This window comes from Pleurodeles waltl, chromosome 9, assembly GCF_031143425.1.
Source record: "Pleurodeles waltl isolate 20211129_DDA chromosome 9, aPleWal1.hap1.20221129, whole genome shotgun sequence".
Classification (NCBI taxonomy): Eukaryota; Metazoa; Chordata; class Amphibia; order Caudata; family Salamandridae; genus Pleurodeles; species Pleurodeles waltl.
In genome coordinates, this window is record NC_090448.1 from 527,451,269 (window position 1) to 527,474,760 (window position 23,492).

The 23,492-nt window shown below is 44.1% G+C and overlaps 1 protein-coding gene across 1 annotated transcript in view; it reads right to left on the reverse strand.

Annotated features, from left to right (window-relative positions):
* LRRC9 (leucine rich repeat containing 9) overlaps positions 1 to 23,492 on the reverse strand; it is a 640,455-nt gene that overhangs the window by 185,497 nt on the left and 431,466 nt on the right. Inside the window, exon 24 of the mRNA XM_069207426.1 lies at positions 15,245 to 15,375. Within this exon, the coding sequence (XP_069063527.1) occupies positions 15,245 to 15,375 (131 nt within the window). The remainder of the gene's footprint in view (positions 1 to 15,244; positions 15,376 to 23,492) is intronic.

The window sequence follows — 23,492 nt, forward strand, 5'->3', positions numbered from 1 at the left end:
TGGTGTGCTCACAGTCGCTGGAACCAGTATCTGACACTATGAAATATCTGCTCTGCTTCCCTTTAGGTTTTAGAAATAACCTGGAATCTAAGCCATGTCAGTGTGATAATGCATCTGGCCAATCAATGCTTCATTTTATGTTTTCTGTAAATGTTCTGCAAGATTGACCAAACTCTTTTTAATCCTTTTCTTAATAAAAGTACTGTTAATATATCGGACAATGCAGACTTTTTTTGGATTTCTACTATTATTAAAGAGTGAAGATTTTGTGCTGCATGTCAAGTCTTTTTTAAAACATGTGGTACAACCACACAGGACCATGTTATTTTACTCTTACTGTCACCATTTTACCATATTTTTAGATTCATTTTTAGGTTTATTTTTTAGGTTCATACTTAACCTGTGTATACTATTGAGAGAGCGTAGCTTATATAATCTACATTAACATGAAACATTTATATATTAGTGCATAATGATGCTACATAGAAAACAATAATAATAGTGGTTCTGCTTAAACGTGCACTTGAATTGTGATGTGTGGCCACCAATGAATACGCAAACTAATAATGATGAGTAAAATTGTTCATGCTATGGTTAATCAAGTTTATATTAACATTTACGATATTGCATTCATATTGAGAAATCTTATAGGCCTTAAGTTAGCGTGAGCTGTGGGTTTTTAGCTGCCCAGCTCTCATATTAAATGCATTTTTCTGTTTTCTAGAGTGCTGACTCGCAAAGGGCCATGACCCTGCAAATGTTCTTTTTCTCAACTTGGAAGATGAATGTATCTTTGTAATTCCGTTCTCAACTGCATATTTAGTGCCTTAGTTTAAGTTTTGTTTACAAAATTGAAACAAATGTAGATTAATGTAATGTACAAGGACGTTTAAACCAATGGACAATGGAACTGCTGACCCGAGAAGACGTGCCAAGGTATGAAGTAACCCCAGACGTGCCACCTCCGAAGACGTCAATTGTGAAGACCAATCAAAGTGTTATGAATAATTGTGGGGTGACAATTGGATTTACCTAATGTTTAATTTGATAGGTTAAAGATAGTGGAGGATAGTAAATGTCCAATAGAATTTTGGGGGAATGTACTACGAAAAAGGGATAAAAACCCATGTCACAGAAGAGTCGGGAGAACTAGGTAGGGAATGCTATTGATTTTATCCAGAAACTCTGTCACTCTGTTTGGTGACTTTGAGACTTATTAAACCATCCTCATCCATAGACTGCCCATTTTACACTTCTCCTCCTTATGAGGGAAGTGTCCCCTGTGCCTTTAGTTGAGTTTAGATTGATGGCGTTTGACTGATGTCCTGAAGACGAAGACTGATCCTGTGTGCTGACCTCATCCTTGGAGGGTAATTATGACAATGCAATCTGTAATTTGTCTGTTTGCTTTTCCTTTCTAGGTACCAACTGCTCGTTTTGATAGAGACCATAGTTAGATGTTTTCCAAATTGGTGTTCTAAATTGTTTTGCATGAAGCCCAACATTCTGATGCTAATCAGTGGTTAGGACAGGAGTTCACTTAAGATTGACACAAATAGACAAACGACTGACATTACACTATGCTTAACTAACGCGCATATGATATCTGTTGTATTCTGATCAATGTTTACGCTGTGCTATGTTCTGATGTTTGTGATTCTTGCATTAATGAAATCTTATCACAGCTGCCCTATCGTGACTATGCTATTATGCTTCTTGGTATTGAGATTAACTCTTTTGCTTGTAGATTGTAATCAATAGGGAATAAAATTCATAAAATTCTATTAAAGGTGTGGTTATTCATGGCTGAAAGGTCATGGTTGCGTCGACAAATTTGATTAATGTCTTTAACCAAAGTAAAGTGCATTGTGGTGGTAAATATTGATGACATTATTGATATATTGCTTGACATATTAATCAGTTATCTCGTCCTACAGTGTCTCTCCACTGGGTCACAAGATTCATTGGCCTAAAACGAGTCCTAAAATGTAATAAATGAACATAAAAGGACGCGTTAGCAATTCTGGTAGCAGAGCGACAGTTTTGGCCCTTACATGATCGCCCGCCACCCTATACAGTGAGCGATAGCACTCCAAGCACTAGCATGGATCCTGGGAACCAGACGCAGGAAAAGGGAGTTGCTGATACGGTACAGACTAGTGATACGACTTCGATACAGAATGGTGTCAGTGTACCCACTGCACCAGACATGCTGATACAGTTGCAACCTCCACCAAAGATACAGAGAATCTACCCAAACGTACCAGTACTTGAGACTACTACAAATCTGATAGTGCCGCCAGACCCGATATATACGAAATCAAAGTTAGTGCAAATTGAGTCAACTCCGAAATTGCTGTCCCAGCCGCAACCACAATTGATACCAGGGTACAACCCAGTAGCTGGTCCTCCATTAGTGCCTGTCCCAGGTACTTTGGAACAGACCTATGGAGTTACTGCTCCACGGAGTCTGGGACCAGGTCAGACACCTGCCGCCATATCGTTGCCAATTACTGTCGGTCCACCAGTGCCATTGTATGCTCAAGGCAAAACGGACGTATGCGATCAGGGAGTAATGACCCATGATGTGATAAGAGGAGGGTCTATAGGAACCCCCCAGATAATGGCCCCGGGAGAACAAGCAGTTGAAAAACCAAGGTCTTTAATAGACCTTAGCCCAGTGGGAGCACCCATAGAAGCAATGCGTCAAGCAGGGCTAGGGGTTTTAACTCCGCAAACGATGAGTACGAACGCCTCACAGTCACCAATGATGCATGCAGGGAACATTTCACTGCAGGGTTTCACAGTACAACAGCTAAACGAATGGCTAGAAAAGACTTATACTTCACAAAAGACTACAGTGACTACAGTTGAACCAGAAAAGGAGAGGCAAGATGAGTACCTAAATCTTGTAAGATTGGGAGCAGAAGCTGCTGAATTAGTGGAAGGTATGATGGGAGTGAATAGATTGGAGTCATACACGGAAGCAGAATTGAGATTCCTGTGCCCTAAGATTACCAAAGAAGTGGGCAAGGTGCATCAGAGATTAGCAAATCTGGCAGACAAATACAATATTGACATTGAAAACACTAAACATTTGAAAAGAAGCTACAGATTAGACTTTGATTCTATAGATTTTGAGCACATGAGGTCTGCTGGAATGAAGGCACATTTAAAAGAATTGTTGCAGAGTGCGCAAATTTGGGATGCACTGGAAAAATGGGAAGGCAGATGGGCAAAGAACAGAGATAAGGAATGGGGTGACAGTCCAGGGTCAAATCAGGCCAAAACTTCACCCGATGCAGAATCGGTAAAAATATTACCCATGAGAGAAACAGCTGGTGGTGTCTTAGTTCATGTACCGTGGTCCAGAGGAGACATCCTATCCTTTACCAATGATTATCCCAGACTGAGGGAGAAACCGATCGAGTGGTATCAGCAAACAGACAGGTTTGTGAAACTTGCGAAGTGTCTCTGGGAAGACTTGAATACCTTGTTTGAGATCATTGTTCTGCCTGATTTGTGGCTCGAGTGCAAGAGAGGGGTAGATTGGCCGATGAAGGAGCCGGCAAGGGATAAGGTGACCGGAGCACCCTCTGAAGAGGTGATGAAGTACTATCATAAGGTGATTGAGTTTTTTAAACAAAAGGTGTCGCCGAAGGTGACTGATTGGCAGAAGATTGACCGGACCTCACAAAAGGTTAAGGAATCAATACATGCTTACTATGAGAGATTGTTAAAGGCATTCAAACACTACAGTGGTACTGAGACTATCGAACCAAAGGACATGAACCATCTCGTGTTTAGATTTGTTGAAGGGCTGAGACCAGAAGTTAGCCAGATGATTAAGAATCATTTGATTTGTTGGCAAGCGAAGCCGATTGATGAAGTGTTGCAGTATGCGAAATACTGTAGTGATGAGATTGAGCTGAAGCAGAAAAAGCTGAAAGAGAAAGTGATGGTGATGCGGATAAGGGCTGCACAGGCAGGAATACAGGGAAATGGAGTTCAACAGATGATACAGCAGCAACCGCAAATGAATGGTGTGTTTCAGGCACAGCCGAGAGGCCGAGGTCGAGGGTTTGTGAATCGCGGTCCAAATCTGAATACCGTTGTGGTTCAAAATGACGTACAAGTGGTGAAAAAGATGTCACCATGTCACGCGTGCAGGGGCGTGGGGCACTGGAAACGGGAGTGCCCGAATGTGGTACAGGATGGTGTTGTTCAGCAAAGCACTAATGTCGGTACATTGCAAAATGTGAGAGGCCCAAAATTGAGACATCAAAACCCGAATTTTCAAAATAACCTGGTACAGATGCAAGGGGTACAGCCCATGCAGCAGATGCAAATGCCGCGTTTCCAGTCAGCGCAAATGCAACCAGTACAACAGAAGGTTCCCATGGTACCTAGACAGCAATTACCAATGGCTCCGATGGGACAGCAACAGGTGATGCTTCCTCAACAGGTCACAGGCCAGGTAATGAGTCAAAATAATGCAGTACAACAATTCCCATTACGAGATGAAAATGGCATGAATGAAGAGTGGTGAGATGATAGCTCAGATAGTGAAGAGTGCAGGCTTGCAGCATCTTTAGAGGTGGATCAGAGGGGTCCATATGTGGAAGGGAAGGTGATTGGTTACAAAGTCTCGTTCCTGGTTGATACCGGAGCTATGCGCTTTACAGTCAGAAGTGCGGAGGTTCCAAAATTACCACTCTCAGGGCGTAGAATAAGGGTAGTCGGAGTAGCAAATCAATATCTGACAAACCCGATTACAGATCCAGTACAGGTTGAGATCGGCAACTTTCAGGGGCTACATAGGTTTGTAGTCTGTGATTCAAGTCCAGTATTCCTACTGGGAAGGGACTTACTGTGCAAGACAAAATGTTCGATCACCTGTTCCAATGACGGTATCGAAGTACAGACAAATAGTGATGATGAAGGAGACGAAGGTCAGTTCTCAGAGGAAGAGACAGGGACAGCAAATGAGGATTATCCTTTAATTACCTTGTTCCCGATGCTTACCATGATTGATCTACCTGTCGAGTTACAAGGAACGGTAACAGAGAAAGTGTGGGATCTGACAGGAAAAGAAGTAGGGCTAATAAAAGGCGTGGAAACAGTTAAAGTACAGGTAAAGCCGAATGCGGTGTTTCCTCAGGTGCCACAATATCATATGGCACAAGATGTCCTTATCGAAGTGTCACAGATAATTGCAGATTTTCTGAGACAGGGAGTCCTGAAAGAGGTTTTGAGCAGTCCATTTAACTCTCCCATAATGGGTTTGAAAAAGCCTTGTGGAAAGGTCCCAATTGTGCAGGATTTGAGAAAGATAAACGAGATTGTGGTAAAATGTTGCCCCATAGTGCCCAATCTAGCAGTAATTATGTTTCAGGTTCCATGTGATGCTGAGTGGTTCACCGTTATAGACCTGTCACAAGCTTTCTTTTCAATACCTCTTCATGAGCACAGCCAATTTTTGTTCAGCTTCAAATTCCTGGATAAGGTGTACAGTTGGTGCAGAATTCCTCAAGGGTTTTCCGAATCACCATCCATCTTCAATCAGATATTGAAAAAGGATTTGGAGTCCTTGGTACTGCCTTTCAATTCGACTCTAGTGCAGTACATCGATGATCTACTGATTGCATCCAAAACAAGGGACAACTGTAAATACCATTGCCTTACTGAATCATTTGGGAAAGAATGGGCACAAGGTGTCACCTAAGAAGCTGCAATACTGTCAAAAAGAGGTGAAATACCTAGGGCATCTAATCGAAAGAGGGTCCAGGAGAATATCAAAAGAAAGAATAACAGCCATATTACAAATTAACCCTCCGACGACAAAAAAGGGATGTCAGGATGTTTTTGGGACTGGTGGGCTACTGTCGCCAGTGGATACCCAACTTCTCGATCATCTCAAAAACCTTTGATAAAATTGACAGGCAAAGAGATCAAGGATGAGCCATATACCATAGCTTTGTCCAAAGAAGAGCTTGAGTCATTTATGGAATTGAGAGAGTGCATGTGCAGGGCAGCAGCATTAGGTATGCCTGATTATACGAAGCCTTTTCTACTGTTTTGTCATGAACGTGATGCTTGTTCTTTGTCTGTCTTGACACAGGTCCATGGAGGTGCAAATCGCCCTGTAGAGTATTTTTCAGCTACCTTGGACCCCGTTGCAGAAGCCTTACCGAGTTGTTTGTGCGCAGTTGCAGCAGTTGGTCAGAGCCTTACGCAGTGTGAAGGCATAGTCATGGGATATCCCCTAACAGTAATGGTTCCGCATTCAGTTGAAATTTTGTTGACTCGAACCAAGACCCAGCACATGACAAATGCTCGTCTTACTAAATATGAGACAATCATACTGGGGTCACCGAATGTTTCACTAAAACGATGTACTGTATTGAACCCTGCAACTTTACTTCCTGTTGAAAATACTGAAATTAACAATGAGGAAGAATTCAAACGTGACTGTCTTGAGGTAACAGAATTGTGTACCAAACCACAACCAGATATTCAGGACACACAGTTGAAAGAAAATGACTGTTTCATGTTTGTCGATGGGTCCTGTCTAAGAGATTCTGTTGGAACACTGAGAGCTGGTTATGCTGTGTGTACCATAGCTGGTATCATTGAAGCTTCCTGGCTCGAGAGAGTGTTTTCCGCACAAGTGGCAGAATTAATTGCCCTTACTAAGGCATGCCACGCAGCTGTGAATTTTAGAGTCACTATCTATACTGGCAGCAGATATGGATTTGGAATTGTACATGATTTTGGCCAACTATGGTCACAGAGAGGTTTTATGACCTCTTCTGGTTCTCCTGTGAAAAATGGTGAACAAATAAAGGATTTGTTACATGCGATTCAGTTACCTCTTGAAATTGCCGTGGTAAAATGCAATGCTCATGTTAAGTCACAAGACTTTGTGTCCATGGGAAACGGTTATGCAGATCAAGTCGCAAGGTTTTGCGCACTGAACTGTATATCGTTCAAGGAACAGTGGGAATTGTTACCGCAAACTGAAAACGACAAGTTTGAACCTTGCATTAAGGGTGGTCGATACCCTAGATGAGTTAAAAACATTACAAGGTCGTGCTAGCAAAGAGGAAAAACGATCCTGGCAAAGAATGCAATGCGTACAGAGGGCCGATGATCTGTGGGTCTCAGAAGAAGGGAAATTAGTCTTGCCAAACAGCCTTCTGTCCCAGTTTGCCAGGCTATACCACGGACAGGCTCACCTTGGGAGAGATGCAATGATCAGGTCATTTAAAATCGATTGGTTTAACCCAAAATTCAGACATGCTGCAGAGGTTATCTGTCACAGGTGCATCATCTGTCAACAGATGAAGGCTGGAAAAGGGACAGTGGTACATTTGAGCCACATTGAGAGAGCTGGTGGTCCGTTCAGCAAAATGCAAATGGACTTCATTGAAATGCAGTTTGTGTTGGTGATTGTATGTGTTTTCAGTAACTGGATTGAAGCCTACCCCACACGTAGAAATGATAGTCTCACAGTTGCAAAGCTGCTACTTAGGGAACTAATACCAAGGTTCGGATTTCCGGTCTCTATAGAGTCAGATAGGGGCAGACACTTCGACAATGAGGTGATTAAACTCTTATGTGCCGCACTAGACATCGAACAAAAGCTGCATTGTAGCTACCGCCCTGAAGCATCAGGATTAGTAGAGCAAATGAACGGTACTCTGAAATCAAGAATGGCAAAAATGTGCCCAGCTACCAATATGAAATGGCCAGATGCATTGCCCTTAGTGCTGATGTCAATGAGGAACACCCCTGACAAGAAAACAGGACTGTCCCCCCATGAGATCCTCATGGGAAGAGCTATGAGGTTGCCAGCACTACCTGCGAATGCTCTAGTGAATATCACAGATGATATGGTGTTGGACTACTGCAAAGGTTTGGCTGATGTGATTCACTCTTTTCTCACCAGGTACAAGCTAACACATTGCCACCGATTGGAGATCCAGGCCACACCCTACAAGCCGGTGACTGGGTGGTTGTCAAGAAGCACGTGAGAAAGTCGTGTTTGGAGCCACGCTGGAAAGGGCCGTATCAAGTAATCTTGACAACTACCACTGCCGTGAAGTGTGCAGGAGTTCCAAATTGGATACATGCCAGTCACACAAAGAAGGTAACGTGTCCTGCTGATGAGGAACTTGAAGTTTCCGGCACAACAATTCCAGGAAGAGAAGTCTCAGGGCCAGAAAACAGTCAAGAAGGATCTGAGACTGCAGGAGGGCCCACTGAGAACAGCCTCGTCCCTCAAACAGTGAATGAGTTCGAGAGAGGTGACAGAGAGCCTATCTCAGAAGAGGCAGCAGGAGAACTAAGTCAAGGAGAGGTTCTCCCAGAAGTAGACAGATACGGGTTAGAACTTGAACCCGGTACACATTCAGAAGAAGAGGGGGAAATAATAGAAAAAGATCAGAGTGTGCCAGTATCCCCTGAGCCAGCTGTAGGTCCATCAAGTGAAAACACCATATCACAAGAGGAGGGTGCTGTCCAACGTCCTGAAAAGACACATCGAAAGAAGACGCATAAGGGTGATAACTGGCCAGAGAAACCACTCTTAAGAATAAGAAACATACCAGATGAAACAATAATAGAGGAGACCAATACATCCCGAGTGGAAGACCTAAGTGAAGGAGAACAGCAAGGTGAACGAAGGTTGAAAAGAAAGAGAGTCGCAAACAGAAGATATTCAGGTCCTGAATGGGCATATGCTACAACATCTGAATGGTAACAAGAATTCTTAGCATTCTGTTTTGATCGAGGGACTTATAAATTACTGAACGTAACATTAGAACCGGATTCGACTTTGAGAAATCTGATTATGACAAGCTGCTAACCTGATTTGACAAAGGGGTCCTGGAGTGAGTGAAGACGCTGTAAATACACGCAAAGAGCAAGAGAAAAGTTCTAAATCATCCTCAAGTTGATTGTTATTCTGCTATCTGATTCTATACAGACATGGCTTATAATAGAGGTAGTAACAAAGGGAGTAAGGTGTGTGGTTGGCTAGGTATTATAATAGGTATTGTGTGTGCAATAATAATTGTGGGAGTGATTGAGACTATTAACGCTACTTCAAAACCTGGAACTACAACACTAACACCGTGGGAAAGATTTGAGCAGGATGCAAGACACTTGCATGAGGGAACTAATTCAAAAGGGGAACTTTCTACTAATGTCTTCTATCGCTTGCTAAATGAGTATGTGGAAACCATGGACGCGAAAGACTGTTATGTGTGCACTAAGATTCCTTCATCTGTGCAAGAAGGGGTAACCTACCACAGCCTTCCTTTAATTTACGGGATTAGCTGTAGTTTACCACTAACCAGATTCTATAATCAAGAGCATGTGCAATACTTTTACTCAAATCTGGATGTTGTGTTTTCTTTTGTGCCTGTGATTGAATTCTTGAATAAATTAGCTAAGGAACATGATATAAAGATAGTTAGAGGACTCTTTGAGCCGACGTTTACATTTGGAACTGCTTATGCCCATCGCAATAATCTGACTTGCTTACTATCACCTGTAGAGAAAAGCTTTTTAGATCACACTGATGATAGATGCAAAGCATTGAAAGAAAGATTAGAAAAAGGATTAGAGAAACGCACATATGCAAACGATTATGCTTACACCGCAATCAAAACACAAGGCAAGTTAGCTATAGATGCATTACATGTAGGCAGGCTTTGTATATATAGGCCAAAATCTGAGCAGGACAATTTGTTTGTGGGAACGAGTGAATGTAGACATGTGTTTTTGTTTCAGAGTAAGTGGACATTTATGCTGAATGGACAAGATCCAGCCATCCCTGGGATCTATTACATCTGTGGGCTTAATGCTTATTACCGTCTCCCTAAGGGATGGTATGGGACATGTTATTTGGGAATAGTTTTCCCAAAGATTTACCAGATTGATGACTTAAAACAGATACCTAAAACGTCTGAATTACAACATGCTAGGCAAAAATGAGAATCAGTGGCTGCTGTCATTGGTGATATATTTGGAGCTATAATCCCTTCAGTAGGGGTTATCTTGAATTCTATGAAGATTTAAAAGTTGTCTACTATTGTGGATAACATGCTGACAAATTTTACAGGGGCTATACTCCTGATGGATACTGAACTTGCTGCAGAAAGAGCTATGACTCTTCAAAATCGCCTTGCCTTAAATATTCTTTTAGCAAAAAGTGGAGGGGTCTGCAAGATGCTCAACGAGGGTCATTGTTGCTCGTTCCTTCCGGACAATAGCAAAAAGATTAGAGGTATGTTTACTAACCTAACTAGAGATAGTGCAGATTTGAATGATTTGAAGGAACCTGGAGTTTGGGAGAAATTTGGAAAGGGAATTGCCAGAGTAGGGAGCTGGTTTACCAACATTTGGAAAGGGGTACTTGCTAAAATACTAATGGGTCTATTGATTGTTCTGGCCTGTCTATTAGGATTATGGGGGGCATGCAAAATCAATGATAAAATTAAGAAAAATTGTACTAAAAGAACCAGAAGAAATGAAGAAAGTGAAAGAGAGAAAATGTTCAATGAGATTTGGGAGAGTTCACATAAGGGACAAGATGTTGAAATGCGCATTATGCGTAAAGTGAAAAATTAAAAGTGAAAGATCAAAGGGAAAGGTTTGTGTGATGACGAGCGTCATCAGAGGAGGGACTGAGAGCGTAGCTTATATAATCTACATTAACATGAAACATTTATATATTAGTGCATAATGATGCTACATAGAAAACAATAGTGGTTCTGCTTAAACGTGCACTTGAATTGTGATGTGTGGCCACCAATGAATACGCAAACTAATAATGATGAGTAAAATTGTTCATGCTATGGTTAATCAAGTTTATATTAACATTTACGATATTGCATTCATATTGAGAAATCTTATAGGCCTTAAGTTAGCGTGAGCTGTGGGGTTTTAGCTGCCCAGCTCTCATAATAAATGCATTTTTCTGTTTTCTAGCGTGCTGACTCGCAAAGGGCCATGACCCTGCAAATGTTCTTTTTCTCAACTTGGAAGATGAATGTATCTTTGTAATTCCGTTCTCAACCGCATATTTGGTGCCTTAGTTTAAGTTTTGTATACAAAATTGAAACAAATGTAGATTAATGTAATGTACAAGGACGTTTAAACCAATGGACAATGGAACTGCTGACCCGAGAAGACGTGCCAAGGTATGAAGTAACCCCGGACGTGCCACCTCCGAAGACGTCAATTGTGAAGACCAATCAAAGTGTTATGAATAATTGTGGGGTGACAATTGGATTTACCTAATGTTTAATTTGATAGGTTAAAGATAGTGGGGTATAGTAAATGTCCAATAGAATTTTGGGGGAATGTACTACGAAAAAGGGATAAAAACCCATGTCACAGAAGAGTTGAGAGAACTAGGTAGGGAATGCTATTGATTTTATCCAGAAACTCTGTCACTCTGTTTGGTGACTTTGAGACTTATTAAACCATCCTCATCCATAGACTGCCCATTTTACACTTCTCCTCCTTATGAGGGAAGTGTCCCCTGTGCCTTTAGTTGAGTTTAGATTGATGGCGTTTGACTGATGTCCTGAAGACGAAGACTGATCCTGTGTGCTCACCTCATCCTTGGAGGGTAATTATGACAATGCAATCTGTAATTTGTCTATTTGCTTTTCCTTTCTAGGTACCAACTGCTCGTTTTGATAGAGACCATAGTTAGATGTTTTCCAAATTGGTGTTCTAAATTGTTTTGCATGAAGCCCAACAGGCTGATGCTAATCAGTGGTTAGGACAGGAGTTCACTTAAGATTGACGCAAATAGACAAACGACTGACATTACACTATGCTGAACTAACGCGTATATGATATCTGTTGTATTCTGATCTATGTTTACGCCGTGCTATGTTCTGATGTTTGTGATTCTTGCATTAATGAAATCTTATCACAGCTGCCATATCATGACTATGCTATTATGCTTCTTGGTATTGAGATTAATTCTTTTGCTCGTAGATTGTAATCAATAGGGAATAAAATTCATTATATTCTATTAAAGGTGTGGTTATTCATGGCTGAAAGGTCATGGTTGCGTCAACAAATTTGATTAATGTCTTTAACCAAAGTAAAGTGCATTGTGGTGGTAAATATTGATGACATTATTGATATATTGCTTGACATATTGATCAGTTATCTCGTCCTACGGTGTCTCTCCACTGGGTCACAAGATTCATTGGCCTAAAACGAGTCCTAAAGTATAATAAATTTACATAAAAGGACGCGTTAGCACTATGAACTGTATTTATTTGTATTATTGTGTTGCTTTTATGGTTGCTAAAAGGCATGTGAATAAAGTTTGATCTTATTAGATTGGACATAGTCTTGGAGTTGTCTCATTACCTCCCTTTCTAGTCAGCTGTGGTTTATGCCATGATGATTCACCCAAATCTTTCATTGGCCAAGCAAACTGCTGACAGGGAGGATGATCAATTATGATCATGAAGCAGTATGTTAACAGCACTAACAAAAAAGTGGTTTGGGGACAACTCGATTACATTTCTCATTGACCTATTATTCTGCTGCTTTTAATACATTCAACATTTGTCATTTTCATTCCAATAAAGATTTAGGAATTATCAACATTATTATCAATACATTATTATTATTTTTAATTAATTATAGAGCATAACTGTAACCTAGAAAGATATCCTGCACAAAAACTACAGCTCCTAGCCTACACCATGAGCAGCATCATGTCTAAAACATTTCCCCCTCGCCCTTTAGAATCAAGTTTATCATCCCTGACCAACAACCCCCTGCTGAAGAAAATTGTTCCAAAGTCCCTTATGCCCACCACTATTCAGGTAGCAGAAGAAGCCTCTCTGGCAGAAACTACAGCTGAGTGTAAGGGGAGGTAATGAGACAATTCCGAGAATATGTCAAACTGAACCACAACCTCTATGATTATCAAGAGGGTTTCAGGTCTTTATGGGGGAATGGAGTAGCCTTAGCATCTGATTTATATGTTGAAGTGAAGGAGTTCCCACCCCGCCAACACAGTAGTCCGATGGCTGTTGGAGAATTGGCTGTATTTCCATCTGCCCAATAAGGATGGGTGGACTTACAGCTTGTTTTTTTTTTTTACTTTCCGTCACTGCCGGGCAAATCCTGGCAGTAACTGACTGAAAAAACACAAATGCCCCCTATGCTATGGAAGATGACTTGCATATCACGGAGGGCATTATCTTTTTTTATAATAAAAACGAAAACAGTTTGGTACAAGGCATTGTCATGTTGACGGAGCCCTACACCAAACTGCAAAAAGCATAGACAGGATCCACTGTGATGGCGGTTCGTGGCAATGTTTTAGAAATGGCCACCAGCTTGTCAGTGATTTCTAAATTGGGTGGGAAACATCTCTTCAGGGCACTGAAGTAATTTACTCCGTCATCCTGGCAGAGAAATGGGCCTCCTGCCAATAAATAATTTGTCCCCTTCGTCTTTATCAGAAAAGAACTCCTACTGTCCTTTGTGAAAATGAGAATTCAGGTCCCATTCTCTTCCGCCTGCCAGCAGCCTATGACATCATGAACTACAACATACTTTAAATAGGCTCAAGGGATATTCCATTTCTAAAGTGAATAATGGTTTGGTGAACAAAAACAGCATTACAACATGTTTCAAGCACATGTACATTTGAATAAAAGAGAACTTTATATTCATGAATGGAGTCAAGACTCAGACCAAACAATCAATCAATCAATCAAGGATTTGTAGAGCGTCGCCAATCACCTACAGGGTCTCAAGGAGCTGTTTGTGGGCATGCTGCTCAGTCGAAGAGCCAGGTCTTGAGGTCCTACCTGAACTGCTTTAGTGATGCGCTCTGCATGAGCTTGAGAGGTAGCGTGTTCCATGTCCAGGCTGCTAGGTAGAACGATGATCTTCCTCCTGCTGTGCTTTTCTGGATCTTGGGGATGGCTGCAAGGGCGAGCTGGGAAGAATGGAGATGTCTGTTGGGTACGTAGAAGGCGAGGTGATGTTTGAGATAGGTTTGTATGTGATGCACTTGTTGACTGGGAGCCAATGTAGGTCTCTGAGGTGGGAGGAGATGTGGCTGTGTCGGGGGTTGTCCATGATGAGTCTGACTGCTGCACTCTGTCTTGTAGTCTTGATTGAAGTTTCTTGGTGCTGCCGGCATACAGTGCGTTGCCATAGTCCAGTTTGCTAGTGAAGAGAGCGCGGGGAAATCCACTTGAAAATCTTCTGCAGGAGTCAGAGGGTTTGGAAGCATGACGAAGAGATGGCATCGACTTGACGGGTCATGGATTGAGAGGAGTCCAGGATGATGCTCAGGTTGCGTACATGGTCCTTGGGGGCACAGGCGTTTCCCAGTGCAGTGGGCCACCAGGAATCGTTCCAGGTGGAAGGGATGGAGCCGATTACAAGGATCTCTGTCTTGTCCAAGTTGAGTTTGAGGCAGCTGGCTTCCATCCAGGTGGCGACTGCTCTCATCCCATTGCGGAAATTTCTCTTGACCAAACCACAAGGAGGAGCTGTTTTACAGCAATTACAATTGCCCTGGTAACTGAACTTTGGTCCCCCCTCCTTTTAACTGGTGAGGAAGTGAAAAATCTGATATACTTTTCAACCTCTACCTCTGCCTTGCTCATCAAGTGATTGCAGTGACTATGTGCACTAATTTGTGACTTTATATGCTTTGAAAAGTTCGCCCACTGCTCCAAATGAGCTACCAAGTTGAGCTGACAAGACCCTTGGCTGATGGCATTCCTAGAATATTACATGATTTTCAAAGATTCTCTCAAGAAACTCACAGTCAGATTAGAAAGTCTCCAAAACCAAGCTGCCAGTATATTCCTTCACCACTATTGTAGGCACCATATCAAACTGTCCACAAATCAATCCACATGTTCCCAAAAGAGAACAGAATTACATTCAAGTTTCACTCTATACCAAGAATACTGATGTGAGGTCCACATATACTGAAGCTTGCTCCCCACTATGTCTCACACACAACCAAACTTAATAACTGCACACTTCATCACCCAATGAATCTTCAAATGAATGGAACATGGGGAAGACTCTCAGAGTACAGGGCCCTAAAACCAAACTCCATGGGCTTCCTATTATAACATTTACCTGGCTTCATATTTTACTTATCTTTAGTTAACTTGAAAGTGGGTATAGCAAACTGGGGTTAGGAAACTGCAAAGTATTTTACCGGATTATGGATGATGTCCAAATTAACTCATGCAATTCACTGAAGTTTGAATGTCCTAGTTGTTCCACAACCATATCTGAGGTAAGTCTGCCTCCAAACATATCTTTGGAATTTTCACTTTCTGCTGAATCCTGCAAGATAATACATACATACAGTTTTTTTTCGGATCTGGTACCTATCAATTATAACATCAGTCCATGTCTATGAAAGATGTCTACTAACAAAAGACATAACATAAAATAGACAAACGTATGGGCACAAATGAGATATCAAACATTTCACTGAGGTTGTGGGAGCATTCAGACATACATCATGAAGGTGGTTTGCAGTGCTGGAATGGTTGTTCTAGACTCTGGCCCTTTTCTAGTGGGCTATGGCTAAATGGGCTGTTATCAGATCTGGATGGGCTGCCACGACTCATCCAAGAAAGCCACCTTGGTTCAATTGACATTGCAAACTCTGCAGTGTGGGGCAGGTTTGAACATTTCTGCTTCTACCTGCTTCTCAGAAAACAAAGTCTTTCACCTCAGACACTCTGCTTTCTCTGCCATCACAACCATTTGCTATTATTAAGGCTGAAATACAGAGATAAAAGTATGCTTTTGAGTATATAGTGGTAATGACTGCCTCAGCCTACTGCTGTCTGGGTGCTGCTAAACCAGCTTTTTTGTTAGATAAAATAAATACTATGAAAGTGAAAAACATGTCACAACTTAAGGTCGATTTGCTATTCTGTCTGTACCCTCAAAAGAACTACCCAGGAAGCAGAAGTGTGTGCTAAGCAGTGCTCAGTTTGCTACAAGAAACCATGAGCATGGGTATAACAACCAACAAGGATAATCACTAACTATAGTGGGTCAGTGAATTCTGCATTGCAGTACAGGCTGTTATGCATTTGAAGATTATCTCTTCAGAGTAAAACCGTTCTCAATTATTGTCACAAGCGTTGAAGGAGAGAACTCTTATATACAAACAATTATTACCTGTTGAGGAGGTGTACTGCGATCCGTGTCTTGCCTCTCACCTGTTGATCAATTATGTCTATTGATTCTGTCACTATTAGGTAATTTCATGCTGGTGTGGTGATCGCTGGGTCCTGCTGGGCATTTTTAGATCACTTGCAGAACTGGCCACGCAATGTACCAAACAAGTAGTACTGAACAATGTTAACACCAGGATTGATTGCCTTTCACAAACAGCTACTACACACATAATTAATAACGTAGAATCGCTCATTTCAACCTCGCTGATCTCAAACATGATCTATAAGAGGAGATATTTACCAGATCTGTTCTTCACAACTAAAACAAAATGACCTACCAGTACGAATAATACAGAATGAGGACGGTTTATCTTTTTTAACTCCAAGGGGAATATTTTTTCTAAATATCAAAAGTTTTAAAGAGGATGAGGAAATGTTTGGCTTCTGCTTCCGCTAGACCATGGGCTTAAATCATGTTTTTTCAACTGATATAAAGCTCAGTATCACCAGCTTTAAACATTTAGGGTAAGCCTTTAAAAAAAAAAAAAAGTTACTTACCATTGCTAACACTCTTTCTGGTGGAGACTCTATCTATCCACAGACTCCTCAACTTTTGAATATTTCCCAGGCATTAGACGGGATCCAGAAACGTTTAAGTAGTACCTGCCTTGCTGTTAGATGGCACTGTGCGGCTCCGCACTGACATGGCTCTACTGCAGTAAGGACATGCCATTCCTATAAAGATGTCACTCCCGTGTGCGGACATCAGTTGCTTTCAAGGATGACCTCACCCCTAGACAGAGAGCCACAGCAGCAAATTGGTTTTGACCACTGTCTAGATTCTTAGACCTGGGATCTTATTAATGTGTAGAGCACAATTCATTGAACAGAGACTAAGGGAGGGTGCGTGGGGAATTTGCGGCTAGACAGAGTCTGCACGAGAAAGAACGTGGCCAAAGGTAAGTAATATCCGATAGAGACTTCTAACCACAGATTTCGCACTTTTTGAACAGAGCAGTACCTTTTAGGATATGGGTCTGTGAATTTGCTCAAACTAAGGAGTCCTTTACGGCCAAGCAGGCCAAATGCCCTTCTCGGCAAACCTGGCTGCCCAGACAGTAGTGCTTTGTGAACGTTGGGAGCAATGCTCACTTAGCCACCTGCAGAACTCTCCGTGCCAACACAGCATTGGTAGCTTTGGCCCTGGTGGAATGTAGTCTTCTTTTTGGCCAATGCATAGATGATCTCGATCAGAGTACAATCCAACAGAAGATGGTCATCTTCTGCACGACCTTACCTTTTTTTTGCTCCTGCAAACCCCACAAATCCTAATCCTAATCCTCTGCCAGATGGTCTTTGTCACAATTGATCTAAAAACTCATCGCTCTTTTGTGATCCAAGCAAAGAATCAGTCCTCCTCCTTAAGAGAGCTGAGGCACAGCATAGAACACTGGCAGAGTAATGGCTTGGTCATCGTGGAACAGCGTCTCAACTTTTGGTAACTTTTGGCAGAACCAGTTTGTCTAAGGTAAAAGTGGTGCACACAGTATTAACACAGAGGACCTGAAGCTCACTGACTCACCGTGCTGTGGGGATGGTGACAAGGAACACAGGCTTGCAGGGTGAAAAACCACTAAGGGCAATGTGGCTCAAAGGGAGTGCACATCAACTATGTGAGGACCAATTTAAGAGGGAGGAAACAAGTGTTGGAGACCTTTCAATAAATGCATCACTACTGGTGACTTAAATAATGAGGACTGGTTGAGAAACCATAAAAAGTCCCAAGAGCAGAAACTGTGCCCAAGGCAAAGCCTTGCTAGGCAAGGGAAAAAACAAACAACAGAATGTCAGATAACTTGAGGGACAGGGGGCGGGTGAGATGGGGGATAGGGTTGTCAATCTGCCATGTGCTGCTCCAAAACACAATTTTGTTCCAACAATAGGCATATTAAGTTTTTGTCAAGGGACGCCTGGCTGCCAAGATGACATGAACCACCTCTGATGGAAGGTCTAAGCTGTTCAGTTGTCGCCACTCAATCTCCATGCATAAAGGTGGAGATTGCGAAGGACTGGTGGAGAACCCTGCCCAGTTGTTCTGACAGAAAGTACTCCCAGAGGTGCAGCCTGATTGGAGGACAGATGCTCAAGCCCAGGTGTTCTGGATACCATATTCTCTTTTTCCAATGCAGGGCTACCAGGATGACTTAGGCCCAGTCATTCTCAAGCTTGTTCAAAATTTGAAGCAGGACTGGTATCCGCAGGAAGGCGTACTGGAATCCTGAGTTCCACTCTAGGGGAAATGTGTATTCTAGCAAGAGATGCACTGAAAGCTCCAAGATGCATAACTGTTGACTTTGCACATTCTTGGTAGTGGCAAACAGATCAAGTCAAGGTTCTACCCATTCACAGAAGAGACCTTGCACCACCTCCGGGTGTAACTGCCACTCATGATCTGTTAAGCAATGACCGCTGCGCTTGTCTGCCCTAGAATTCAAAAATCCTGCCAGATGGTTCACCACCTGGAAGATCCTTTGATGGTCCAGCCATTTCCAGAGGCACAGTGCCCAGGAACATAGACCTCCGTGGTTGTTTTAATACACCACAGCGGTGGTGTTGTCCGTAAGCACCTGCACCAGCCTCCCTCTGATGGACAGAATGAAGGCTTTCAATGCCAAGTGGATTGTCCTTAGCTCCAGGAGACTGATAAAGATCTGGGCCTCTGAAAGAGACCAGAGGACTTTGATCTCCACCTCTACCACATAACCAGCCCAGACCAGAAGAGATGTATCAGTGACACCTCTGGGTAGGGTAGGAAAAGGGGTCTACCGCTGACCCAATCGCTATCCAGTAACCACCTCTGGATATGCCACCTGGTGTGCTTGACCGGCAGGATGAAAAAGACCACCAGTTGCAGTAGTCTCAGAGTCAACCTCACTGAAGGCCAGGACCAAGGCTAAAAGATCGGGATTATAGCCTGACTGCCCTGGGCTCCCCTTTCCAGGGAAAAGGCATGAAATTGAACTATGCCTAGAATGTCTCAGTGAAGAAGAGCATCTGAGAAGGAGTTAGGTGTAATTTCTGTATGTTGATAGTGAACCCCACAGATAACAGGTTGATGTGGTTGACGACTGCCTGAGGCAAACCCACCTTCGACCGCCAGTGGTCATGGTAGGGGAAGACTGGCATCCCAGACCTTCAAAGGTGTGCTGATACCTCCACCATCACCTGAGGGGCATGGGTGAGACCAAAGGGGAGACAGCAAACAGAAAGTACTCCTGCCCCACCATGAACCACAGGTAGAGCCAATGGCACTGCAGGGCGGGTATAGTATATGGAATAGGTGCCCTGACAATCTAACACCGCCAACCAGTCTCCAGGGTCAAGGGCATCCCATACCTGGACCAGCGTGAGCATCTTACATTTTTCCTTCCAGAGGAAGACGTTGATAGGGTCAGATCTAAAACGGGAAGAAGACATTTGTCCTGCTAGAGCACCAGAAAGTTGTAGGAATAACAATCACTACCTACTTAAGCTTTCAATAGCTCCTTTGGCCAAAAGGGCTTGCACTTCTTGTAAATGGACAGATGGTCTACTGTCAGCTGCTCTAGTTATGGTGGAAGATGTAGCAGAGCAGCAATAAAAGGCAAGGTGTACCCCTTGCAGACTATCTGCAGGACCCACTTCTCTAATGTGATCGTCTGCCAGCCCTGCAAGAATATAGCAACACAACAAGATGATGGACGGTGTGCTGAAACTTTTTAAACACTCACCCCCAGTCACAAATCTGGGTTAAATCCATCATGGGTGAGTGAGTGGAAAGTTTCAGCATGCCGTCCATCATCCTTTTGTGTTGCTAAAGTCGACCTAAAGAGCCAGGGTACACCCAGACCTCGGTCCCTTGCTCACTGTGTCAATGGATTCAAGCCTGGCTGATGATGGGTGATACCTCAAAACCGGTCCCAGGATGCTTGTTTCCGGTCCAGGGAGGACCTGGCCTGGCAGTTCGGGCTGGACTGTTCCCCTGGGGAACAGGGTCAAGACCGATTTGCATATGGCTGGGTCCAGTCTGGAGCGGCATGGTGAGCAAAAGAACGACGGATTAAACCAGATCTGTGACTGGGGGTGAGTGTTTGAAAAGTTTCAGCACTCGGTCCATCATCCTTTTGTGTTGATAAACCCTGCAAAATTCATCATATCCTGCCTCCAACTGCATGGCTGTGCTCCACTAAGGGCATGCTAAAGGGGTTTGACAGGTGAGGCTGCAGAAGGAAGTTGGCTGAATCACTTGTTTACCTTGACCACCGAGACTGGTGCATATGGTTCCAGGATCAGGGCACCGGTCCTCAGCCAAGACTGTTCTAAAGCTTGGAGTGAAGGAAGAAAATATGTGTCTCTTGCATGCTTCAAAACAATTGAACCGTGCTCCTTTAAAGTTAGGTATAGGTACTAGCCAAGTCACGGTGATGCATTTTTTCCACACTTTCAGCTCTGGAATGTCTCCAGAAAGTAATTGGCCTCCTGCAAAGCACATGTATTTAGTGCAACTGTGCCACTAGCATTGCAAGTTCCTTGAACTTATTGGGCTTCCCAGATCTTTGCAATTGCCCCTATGTAGGTTTCCTGATTCCTGCTTGTTGCCTTGCTAGCCAACCAACGTGTTTAGCTTCCTCTGTTCAGCCTACGACACAGTCTACTACCCCATCCTGATAAGTCAACTACATAAGACTGGCCTCCAAGGACCTGCCCTCCAGTGAATCTGCACATTTCTAACAGGAAGGACCCAGACAGTCAACTTGTCATCCTACTTATCAAAACCCCATGAACTCATCTTCAGAGGTCCGCAAATTTTCTCGATCAGCACCTCCCTCTTCAACAGCTACATGACCTCACAGACCAACATCATTAGAGCACCAACATATTCATGTACATTGACAAACACACAACTGCTACTGTGCCTTTCAGGCAAAACACCCAGCAAAAGGAACAACTTTCACACCTGGATGACCGAAGTGGCCACCTGGAAGTCCAACTCCCTCAAGCTGAGCAAAGACAAGACAGAAGTAGTGATTTTTGGAAAAGATGCCTCATCATGGAACTCTGCCTGGTAGCCTACAGACCTATGAGTCACTGCCCCTACAGCTCACAAGCAAAAAACCTCAGGACCACCATCAACAACAGGCTGGATATGTCAATTCCATTACTACAGCCTGCTTCCACAGGCTCAGGAGGCTGAGAAAAATCTACAAGTGGCTACCAAGAACACCGGAAAAGCGTCACCTAAGCTCTCTTCACCAGCAGACCAAACTATGGGAAATAGCTCTATGCAGAAATCAACAAGCAATTCATGAAAAGACTACAGACTGTCCATAACGCTGTGGCCAGACTTTTCCTCAACCTGCCACACTTGTCCCACATCACACCATTTCAAGCACAGTTCAAGCTTCTCACTCACACACAGAAAACACCACACAACACAGACTCAGCCTACCTGAACAGATGCATACATTTCTACCAAACCACCAGGCACCTACACTCAGCTGGACTCTTTCTAGTGCACATCCCAGGTATAAAAGCATATCAGGCGGTCAAGCTTTCTTATACATTCCCACTAAAGCATGGAACAATTTCCAACACCATTTTAGATCCTCTTCCTCCTCTCTTGAAATCCAGAAGAAGCTGAAGACTTGATTCTTCGAGTAAGACCCCATAAGGACTGGCCTCACCTACCTGCAAAGCACAAGGACACCCTCACAGATGATAGTGCACTATAAATATACACATAATTAACATAGATCGTAGCAGCAATATTTTCTCCAGAACTGTATACCTGTTCCCAGCCCTAAATCCTCATTCTGGTTTCAGAGCAGCCATCCCACAGTCCTTGTTCAGCAGAGCATCTCCAGAAGTTGAGGCAAATACAAGCTACTCGCTTCTGGGAGTAGTATTTATCTAAAAACACAGGGACTGGGAGTAAACTAAGAGAAATCAAGATAGGGTTCCAGAGTAAACAATCATAACCACAGACAATCAATATAAATGAAAACAACATCGAGGGGCGTGGCCAAGCCGGCAATAATGGCGGACGTGAGCTGAGAGAGCTCCGCGTCCTGCCTGGCTTATCCAGCGGCATACAGGGGCTTTGAGGCCAGCGGCGCCCATACGGCAGGCGCGCTGAAGAGCTGCGGCACCCCGGATCCCGGCGATATCGGGCACCGGCTCCCTTGGGCAGTGCCGAGCTGTATCGGGCCGGGCCCACGAGGGTCCGCGGCCTGCCGAGCTCAGGTGAGCGGCAGGCACGGGCTAAGTGAGGTGCGCGGCTGAAGCGCCGGGGAGGCCCGGCTGCTGGGGCCCGTTGAAAGAGGGTGTCTGGGGGACTGTTACTCCTCTGGGAGCGGAGCGGAGCCTGGGGAGCCTTGAGGCGCACGGCGGCGGGAGACGGCCTCCTGGATAAGGCGCTACCGCGCTGGTGAGGGGGCCTGGGCCTACCTGCCGCACGGCCTGGATCGCGCTGTCTACCTCAGGCCAGGGAACCTACCTGAGACATCTGGGGGCCTGATATCAGCGACCTGCGGCCCGGAGGTGGGCGAAAAGAGAAAGTTTGCGGGGCTGTTGTTGGTTGGGCTGCTCGTGCTGCTGCGGGGCGCCGTCCTGGGGGCGCAAGCAAGCGGGCCCGGCCTTTGTCGAGGTGGTGGAGCATTGGTTCAGAAGGCGCCCAGAGTGACCTGAAAGTGGACTTGTTGTTGGTTTCGGTGCCGATGGCGGTGGTGGGGAGTAGGTCCCCACCGGATTACAGTGCTGAGAGACTGTGCCACTGATCTGGCTGACTGAGAGGGGCCAGGGGCTGATCTGGGAGGCCCGTTCTGCCACACGACTGCTACATTTGTTACGCCGCTCTCCTGGCTCGTTCCTCCTTCTCTGGCTGGGTACACCGGTGGGCTCTTGGGTGGCAACACTGGTTGCATATCGTCTGGTGAGTGGAGTGGCGCCAGTTGGAGTCCACATGGATTTTGGATATGGCGGGGACGGGCCGCCTTCGCTCTGGCACTGGAGCTGGGAGAACACAGGACGCTGCAGCGCAGGACAGCCAGAAACTGGATGCTGTGCTGGCCGCAGTGGAGCGCATCAGTGACTCCCTGGAGCGGGCTCGCACATCCCTGGAAACCAAGACAGACAAGGTGGCCAGTGACCTTGTCCTGCTGCACGCTGACCACCGCAACCTGGCGGACAAGACAGGTATGATAGAGGCGCGAGTGGACGAGTTGACTC